This window comes from Heliangelus exortis, chromosome 17 (genome assembly GCF_036169615.1).
Source record: "Heliangelus exortis chromosome 17, bHelExo1.hap1, whole genome shotgun sequence".
NCBI lineage: Eukaryota > Metazoa > Chordata > Aves > Apodiformes > Trochilidae > Heliangelus > Heliangelus exortis.
The window spans coordinates 3840325-3849914 of record NC_092438.1 but is presented as its reverse complement, the minus strand read 5'-3'; the positions used below and the strand labels follow the sequence as shown (position 1 = coordinate 3849914).

Sequence of the window (9590 nt, the reverse complement as noted above, 5' to 3'; positions counted from 1 at the left end):
ACCTGGCCTTGCTGTGCATGGCTCTCTGCTGCCCCAGTGTGACCACCAAGCTAGTTGCTATCTGAAAGCACTAGAGCTGTGTGGATTTGTGGCAGGTCTTCATAGTTTCCAGGAGTGGGCTGTGGTCCTGCTTGGGTGCTCCAAAAATAAGATGTAATTGAGTGTTTATTCCTTAATGTAGAACATCTTGGCTTGGATCATTGTGCTTGGTGTGGGCTGCTGTCTCTTACTGTTCTCTGACTGGTATAGAGGCTCTAGCTGGAAATATCCCTACACATACAGTCTTGTAAGAGTGGGTTCAGTTGCCTAATGACAGACACTTAAAACCCTGCCTGCTTTGCAGCACTGGAATGCTGCAAGCCCCTTCAGGCCCTGTGTTGTGTCTGCCAGCCTTTGGATTCATATAGGGCACCTGGGGATACCATGTGTCCATGAGGTAACCAAACCTGTCCCAACTACTTCATGTCACTTGACATTCAGCTCAGTGTACATATTTTTTCTTTAATTCCTTCAAAAGTAATTGATTAGAAGAAAATCAGGTTTTGTTCTAATGGTTACAGATGACCTTTTCCAAAAAGTATTTGAATTGTAAAGAAGCTCTGCTGCATCCCCCATTCCCTTTGAGTATGCTGTATTGCACACAAGTGACACAAGAGTACAAGAATTGCACACAACACAGGAATTGCACACAAGTGACAAGTTTTATAGTCTTTTATTAGTGTGTAAGCACATCCATGGTGCATATAAAACTGTAACAGTTGACTTAATTCGAACAAATGATATTTTACTTTTTCAGTAAGTGATTAAAAAGGCACTTCCACCTTGTGAATGGTGCATCGGGGGTGTGGTAACCAGGAAAAAGCCTATATTAATCTAATACTCAAGACAAAATGAAAGTTCAAGAAAAGACTAACCGACCAATGAGCATTTTTTTTTTTCCTGCAACAGTCTTGCAAAATCCTGTGTAAACTATAGTCCACTGGCATTTAAATCATCTGAGCTACTAGAACTCACTGTCTGGAAGATTCTTGAAGTGAATTACTCGGTGTTAAAAAAACACCCCACCTTTTCAAATACACTTCAAGGGAAAATACATTTTGTAGTACTTTTAAAGTCATTCTATAAATCGGAGACAAGGCAGTTGTGCTTTTATCATTGTCAGAGGAGTGGGTGTATGTGACCTTGACACTAAGAGTAGACTTATACAGTGCTAAATATCATCCTTCCTCCCCTTGCTGCAGTGCAGTATTTAAAGCGTGCTTATTCACTGGCTTTTCCATTGAAATCTCCATCTCTTGCATCCATTTCTTCTTCACCTCCATCTGTTGAATTTTCAATTACTCTTCTGCCTCCAGATCTACGAGGTGGAGCAAAAGATGCTGGCTCATTTCCCCTCCTGCAGTTGAGAGAAAAAATAAAACCAAACAGGTGTTAGTTCATTTGGAGTCCCCACAAATAAGCACAGAGTTTTGTAACAATACTGGTGGGGCTGATAGGTTTTTTTTTTTAATGTGGGACAGCCAAGAGTTGTGGGCCTCTAATACAACTCTGTTCTGTAGTATATAGGAATAATCTGTGGATAGGTTGAGGCTCCCTGTTGCTTGGAACTGTGATGGGAATCCTGGTATTGTGCTTGAGGTTGCCCTCTGGTCTCATCTGCTCCAGTATCCCTGTCTTCATTTCACTCATTTCCCTTATGGGTACCGCAACTGGTTGGTGTTGGAAGGAATGGGAAAGAGGGCTGCTTGTACCCACAGCAGCAAGGGAGTGACCTTCCTGTCCCTTTAGAAGAACAAGGAGAGAGTGAGCTTGTGCTGAATTCCTGACCAGCAGCCTGAATAAGCCCCTGAGTTACTGAAAGCCCATGAGACCCGGAACTGGAGCAGTGTTGCAGATGCCAGCAGGCATTTTTGAGCCCACAGTCCTTCCCTGCAAAAGCTGCATTGGTCAGAGCACCACAGGTGCTTTGATGCACATGGTGTCCTACTTTGTGAATAGTTCCAATCTCTTTTCCAATGGAAAGAGGAAATAAATCATTGTGTCTTTGGAAGTTTGTTTTAACTCAGGTGCTGATGCTTAACAGTGCAAGTGTCTTGCGGAAGAGCCTACAGAAAATGCTTTTCCCATCTTACCCCATTTTCCTCTCCCATCTCCCTCCCATCCCCATATATTTCACAGCTACAACCCAAGGCAGAGATGCTTTGGTTCTCAAGGTTAATTTTTTCAGGAGGTGTGAGCAAGTGAGACAGAAGATGGCTTTTTCTCTTCTTGGCCTTCATTGCTACTGTGCTACAAAACATTTGAGTTTTGTAACCTGGCCTCTCACTTGCCCCTCATTAAGCAAACCTTTGTAAAGGCTTGAGACTACAGACATAAGCAATAAAATAAATTCATTATCACTGAATGTGGTGCCAAAATTTCTCGTTTGGTGTTAAATACATCCAACTCTGTACTTCTTTGGGGTCAGCAATCACGCATAAATATTTAAAGGCTCATCTTGTCCTTGCAAAAGACTAAGCTGGTGTTGTCCTTTCTGAAGCAGCTGTTAAATTTTATCCTCCATGCAAGGGAAGTGTGTAGGAACAGTGGCTAGGCTAACTTATTTCAGAGGCACAGATCTGTTTCCATGGTAGGAATGTGACATATAGTCTGTTTTCTACAATTCTGCCCTTAAACTTCAGTCTGAGCAAGCAGTTAGCTGGATGATAGAGCTTCATTTAAGATCTGCTCTTAGTCAAACTTAGGTATTCTGGTGCCTGTAGTATGTATTAAATGCAAGAGTATTTAATTTCTGTCTTGTCACAGCCTTGATAGTCGATCAGCAATGTCTACTGTGTTATAATAGTAGATACTTGTTTTTGCTGTAAAACAAGAAAGTTCTAGTTCTAAAAAAAGTTCTAAATTCATTCCTTCTTGTCACTAAAGATCTTGGGTTTTGCCAGGAAGAGCTTTTTAACTCCTTGGGCTCCAGTTGTCTGTACTCAGTTACTTGCAAGTCATTTGTAAGATCATTCTCTATGCTGCAGTAATTCACCGAAGTGCTACAAGAGAACATGGGGCTTGTGGGGAGTGACAGGAAGAGCCTAAACAAATTGTGAATGCAGTTTTGGCCATAAGGAAGTTAACTCCCTATCACACACTAATCATTTCTTAACAAAGAGTTGCAATATGCATGAACTTAATAGTTCTTAAAACTGGTATTGGCCCAGTGTAGATAAACACTTTTTTGTTTATATGTGTTGGTCATAAACAGATTTATGGGTTTGATAATATTCATGTGGTCACTTGCATTAGTACTGTTAAAATAATGTGTATACTTGAGACAAGCCTTAAGCATTACTGTTTGCTTAGCATCTCTGTATTTCATCTACCTTTGAACAAGTACTACTGCAGCAGTGCCTCAGTACCAGTCTGACTGGAAATAATAGGCTGACTAAATGGCACATGCAAGGACAAGACATCATCTTTAAATATTTGTGTATTCACAGCAAAATCCAGCATATGTAAAATAGAAAATATACAAATATTACAAGGTAGTGGCTCTTTAATTTTTGCAATAGCAGGTATTAATTGCCTCAAGAGAATGTGATAAAGTATAATCTAGTGCTGTGCTAGGTTACAGTGCCAATTAATTTCAGTGTCCATGCTTTCCATTTTAATAAGAGTAGACAAGCAATGTCATGTCTGCTAAATAGCTCTAAAAGCCTGAGAAATACTTCTTTGTAAGCAACACAGGCATGGAGAGCTATGTATTGAAAGGCAAGATTCTATCTTTTGTCTGTGATCTTGTGGTGTGTGATAAATCACATGCAAGTAAAATCTTCCCAAATGTCAGGTGAATTAGATGGGATCTTACCTTAGAATCAGCATTACAATATGTGTAAGAAATACTGTGAAATTCTAATGACATGCTGTGACTCTTCATATTGATTAGTCTTTTTAATCAATTTTACTATTCAGTGGTGTATTTGATTTGAAAAAAATCTAATCTTTGCAGCTGAGCACAAAGATAAAGTGCAAAAAAGACAATTTTCATGCAGAAGAAATCAGAGTACTTTATTATGTACTCTGGTAGAGCTTGTGAGAATGCAACATAGGTAAGTCTACATCAGTACATCACCTACTGGTAAGAAAAGTTGTATCACTGATAAACAGCTGATGCTAGCTAGATTATTGTAATATTTGTCTCTTTTGGTAAAACAGATTAATGCCAAGATATCCAAGCCTTCACAGTTTGCAGAAACCTCACATAATTTTTACTTGGGCCAAAGAAAATGGAAATTTGTGCAACACAAGCTAGCTGCAAAGTTGAAGGCATGGTACCTGCTTAGTCATGCGAAGGTTCCTGTGTCCCTCTGAAACAGAGATAAAGAGTCCTGGGCAGTTATACTAAGCACATGGTCATGATCAGAGGTAGGTAGAATACTTTTAAATAATTAAACAAAGTACATTACAGCCTATTACATTACATTTAGATAAAAATGAGCCTTCTGCTGATACTACATATTCTATATAAAAAGGGCCAGACACAGCCACTCATTTTTAAAGCAGCCATGAGCATGGAAAAGGCTGCCATATGTCTAGCTCTTTACTCTGAAGTGAATCCCCACCTGAATATTCATAGCTGTTACTGGTAAACACACTGGCAAACACTGGTTCAAGAATAAAACTAGGCAGGTGCTTTACTTTCATTTGAATTACTGTTAGTTTTACATAGAAAACAAAGTTTTATGGTGTGATGAAGCTGAAAGAGCATAAGTCAGCCTCTGAGTTTTCAGACCCTGTGAGTGCAGGAGAACTCAAGTGTATAGCTGACTGATCACAGCTTTATCTTTTTCCCAGTAAGACTTAACAAGAAAATGGGACATTGTGGTCTTTTCCTTGGTGTGATGACACTGAATCCCTTTGTGGTAGAGTCCAAAGAGACTTTTGGATAAGAGTAAAATAATGTGTTTTGCCTTTTGCAGCCTGTGATGGTGTCTAGACTGTTTATTGTGATATGTGAGCTGAGCATGTGTGAAAAGCACAAGCATTTCTACTTTTTGTGACTGCTTCTGTACAATGCAGAGCCATTATATGAGGGGTGTTTTCAAAAACAACCAGGCCTAATTCTGTTCCTATTTAAGCCAACAGGAGTTTTGATTAGAAAAAGAATAAGGCCTGTGCCATGTTGCTGCAGTTGTTGAAATTCTGAGGCTGTTGTAATCTATGAAATGCCCTTCACCTTCTTACTTGGGCCTTTTGTTCTATCAGCCAAGCAAGTCAAGGACTGAGTAACTGCAGCATTTTCAGTGTTTGCTCTTTACTTGAACAGATTTTTTTTTTTAATTTTTTTTTTTTTAATTTTAAATTTCTCTGGCTTAGCTGCAAGTTTCAAGGCTGTCAATGAGTGGGGAATGGCTATCCCAACCAATGGTACTCTACCTGAGCTTGCTCTTCAGTGCTGCAACCTCACGGCCCAGGGCTTCGTTACTCTCAGTCGCTTCATCCAGCTCCCTCTGCAGCTTCCTGCGGTTTGCGTTGATGCGCTGAGACTCCTCCTCAGCCTCCTCCAGCTGCCTTTTAAGTTGCTTGAGTCGTGTGTTGCCCTTCTCAGCCTAAAGGGAAATTTTAGATTAATGCTTCAGTGCAAAAGGGATTTAAAAGCTTTTCTTGCCACATTTTAATTTCGTACTTCTAAACGCTTTACTGAAACGTGGCCTGAATCAAAGGTATAAGCTCAAAATCTAAAAAATGTACAAGTAACTGCTTTGTGGGAGTTGATTTTGCTGACAGATACTGTATTCAGACACTGACTTGCTGTTTCTTTTGTCACACAGTCCTACCTCTGCTTTTCTGGCTGGCAGGCTAATGTGTATTAGGTCAGTTTTCAAACAAAATGTGTTCATCATCACCATTCATACACCAGTAAAGAAATTGTGCACAGTCCTATATATCACTGGGCAGTCTGACTGTGGTAGCTGGCTGATTGACAAGGACTAGTCCTTTGACACTTGACTTAACATGGAAGAAGTACAGTATTCTGTCTTTTAGCAAAGGGCTCTATAGCTTTCCCAGCATAGTATCCAAGCAGACAGTCTGCTTTGTAGGGGGATATTTCTTTGAGGCACAGCATGGAATTTTTCTTTCTTAGGATAAACCTGAAAATCCCTGTGCCCCAGGCTGGAACTCTCATGACACAGTCTCATACCTGATCTTTGTACTGCTCTGCTTGCTTTCTCTCATCCTCCACCTGCAGCAATGCATCTTTCAGCTTCTTGTCCTTCTGGCGCAATGTCTTGGCTGCAGCCTGCTTCTCTCTGCAAATGACAGAGCAACATTTTGTGATGTGGAAGGTCTGTAGCCTTCACCTGCCTCAGGCATGTCGGTCATGAAACTGGCACCAAGGACCCATATGTTAAAGTTCTTACTAAATATAACAGGTGAATTCTATGCAAACCTTATAGGCCATGTTCTGCCGATCAAAACAAATGCGTTTGCCATATGCTAGAGGTGATCCAGGAGATTTGTTCCATAATACAAGGTGATTTACTCAAAAAATAATTCTACTAATGGCATGTCCTGGTTTGGGACAGGATAAAGGTAATTTTCTGTTTTGTACTTTTGCTTTCAGCTAAGTCTCTTGCTGAAATTAACAGCAAATTTTTCAGACAGTGTCTGCTTCTAGGACGGATAACACTCGATGTTTATAGTTACAGCCAGAGCCTGGTGTGCAGAGCCAAGGACACTGCTCAGCTCTGAGGAACATTTTGCCCTCCGGAAGGAGAGAAGGAGTAAAAAGATCACACCTGAAGCCCTCCTTTGGGGAGGAATCGACAAGATAGATGGCCCAAACTGATTAAACAGAGTATTCCATCCCATACACATCATACTCTATATAAATTTGAGGGATCACAAGGGTCAAACCCCAGCCTGGACTTTCCCAGGGCTGCCCTGCAGCCTCGGTGGTGACGTGAGAGTTACTGGGGGAAAGGGGGGAGGAATGTGGTATCAATTTTCCTGTATATTTGTATATATTTAGTAAGTTTTTTTCTTTTTATTATTACCATTTCATTAAAGCTGTGTAGTTTAGTTTCCAACCCGTAAGTCTCTCTCCCTTATTCTCTCTCCTTCCTTTATCAGGGAGGAGAGGGACATTAATAGAGAGCATCTGTTATTTGGTTTAATTGCCAGGACAGTGTTAAACCCTGACATGGCACAATGTGTTATGGCAATTAACCTGGCAGGTCATAGGTCAAAGTGTAGGGGAGCAGATCCTTGCCTTTGATACCAGCAGAACTTTTCAAAATTAAACAGTTCTTAATCAGAACCTGTAATAACTCCAGTTTTGGGCCATATGTCTAAGAAATGTTAAGTGAGGGGGAGACTAATAACACTGAGAGCCTAATAACACAAATCCTGTATGCCTTTGTCTACTTTCCATCTCATTAACTCAAAAAATAAATGAACAGCTGTACCCTCTGAGAGACCAGTACCTGGCTTCCTGTTCCAATTGCTCTTCAAGAGAAGCAATTTTGGCCTCCAGAGCAGCAATTGTAGCTTTGAATTTGGACTTCACAGCCACCTCCATCTCCTGCAGCTTACTCTTCAGCTCTTTGTTCTGCCTTTCTAATTGCTGCCGAGCGTTTTCATTCTTCTGTGCAGCTGAGCGCTCTGTTGCCAGCTCATTGTTCAGCTGCTCTGCCTGCAAGCAAAAGAATGGATGTTGTCAAAAGTGTTGCCTGTCTCCAGAGAAATGACAGGTGGCAATTCTCCAAATATTTATTCAGAACCAGGACGAGCTCTACCTGCTGTACTGCTTTCCTCATCCGATCACCCATTGCCTCTATGTTGCTTTGCTCCTCTTCCAGCTCTTCCTCCAGTTGGGCAATTCTTGCCTCCAGGCGCCGTTTCTCATCCTGGAGACTTGTCCTATAAGTTTAGATTTAGTAAGTGTGTAGTTATGGCTCTGACCAGTTGAATGGTTCTGAAACTATTATGAACTACCAAAAATTAATAAAGAAAAGAGAAATAAGTATTTCAATGAAACTAGTCAGGTATGTATGTTACATTGTGAAGGTCAGATGGCTGCTGGGAGAGGAACATAACTTCTCTTGTCAGTCATGAAACTTTCAGCAGCATCTTTACAGCCATGTGAGTAATTCAATCTATTTCTACCTTCCAGAAGCAGCGCTTGCAAGTTCCTCTGCCATCTCTTCTTTCTCCAGATCTGCTTGTTTGCGAGCTCTCTCTGCAGCAGCCAGCTCCTAGGAGAAGAGAAAAAGGCAGCCTAGTAAAGAATTGAGCAAGTTAAGTGCTCAGACGGTTATATTATAATACACAGGACTGTAAACTTTCTTAAACTGCCATAAGATGGGTTGTCTTGAATTTTTGTCCTATCATAAATCCTATGGAAGCACAATGGAATACACTTTATCCAGCTGTTTTCTCTTTTATTTGGTTTTAGTCACAAGATGGCCATCCAATACACGTAGGAATACTAGCACTAACAAGACTTCAGGAATTTATAGCTATTGAAAACAATTTCTGTTGGATAATACAGTTCATTTTCCTTTGAGATGGGTGATCTGTGCCTTCCACCCAGGTTATTTTTTCAGTTTAATCTGGCTATGCTCAGACCTAGATTCAAGCATTTTAGTGGAGTGAATGGAGCACACAGAACTTGTTAAAGTGCTGCTTATAGCTCTACATCCAAAATAGCTATTATGTTATTTCAGTGCTGTCTGTTTTGCTGATGAAGGTCATGTGTAGTCTGCTTCATACTGCTCTAAGCTTCCTACTTTACCTCTTGAAGCTGCATGAGATCTGCTTCCAGGCCCTTTGCTTTCTTCTCATTTTCTCTGGCTGTAGCAAATATTTCTTCCCTGGCAGCCCGTGCATCATCCAGCTCTCGCTGGTAGTCCTTCATCTGAGCCTTTTTGAAAAGAATAATGGAAATTTGTTTATGTCTGCCTTTATTACAATTTCAGTAGGAAAAAAACTGGACAGAGTAGAACACAAACATTTATAAAGTCATAATGCCTGCTTAAAATACAATTTTTTGAAAGGTGAGGTAGCACACATTGGAAAGGTCTTGAGATGTTATTCCAAGAGGAGTGATGCTTCCACTTGCACACTGCAGCTTTTGTAATGCATATTGTCCTAATTTTCTCTGAATGTTTGAGTACATGTGCAGTTTTAATCATTCTGATACATCCCTTTTTCTTGTTTAGCTGTCAGCATATGACAGAAGAGTTCATAATGGATACTTATAGTATAAAAAGGAAAGTGCTAATTCAGAGATTATGTGATTTCTGAACAGTCCTTTATATGCTTTTGAGCATAAACCATAGAACCTATGTTTCCTTTCATGTGGGTAAGCCAATAGCTGGATATAGTTGCCCAGAGAATTTTGGAATCTCTCTGCAATGCTGGATGTTTTCCATGTGAAATTTTCCTTTGGCAGTCAAACTGAGCATTACAGCACAGATACTTGAATGTGAGAGTAAAAATCCCTTTCTAGCCAATTATCTGGAATAGGAATCCAGTTCACAGACTTTACCAAACTTTCATATTGTGACTGTACAAAAGACAGCAGCTGGAAAAGCCAT

At 40.3% G+C, this 9590-nt stretch overlaps 1 protein-coding gene across 3 annotated transcripts in view; it reads right to left on the bottom strand.

Moving 5' to 3' along the window:
• Window positions 1–682: 682 nt before the first annotated feature.
• Window positions 683–9590, bottom strand: part of MYH11 (myosin heavy chain 11) — a 55280-nt gene continuing 46372 nt past the window's right edge. For 2 of the 3 annotated variants that reach the window (XM_071761320.1, XM_071761321.1), the window contains 7 exons: window positions 8786–8914; window positions 8158–8246; window positions 7788–7911; window positions 7476–7684; window positions 6191–6299; window positions 5425–5597; window positions 683–1396 (listed from right to left, as the gene is read on the bottom strand). In XM_071761320.1, coding sequence (XP_071617421.1) covers window positions 1261–1396; window positions 5425–5597; window positions 6191–6299; window positions 7476–7684; window positions 7788–7911; window positions 8158–8246; window positions 8786–8914 — 969 coding nt within the window. In that variant the 3' untranslated portion in view covers window positions 683–1260. Of the gene's footprint in view, window positions 1397–4323; window positions 4356–5424; window positions 5598–6190; window positions 6300–7475; window positions 7685–7787; window positions 7912–8157; window positions 8247–8785; window positions 8915–9590 lie in introns of all 3 variants that reach the window. The other variant, XM_071761322.1, reaches the window with a different exon arrangement.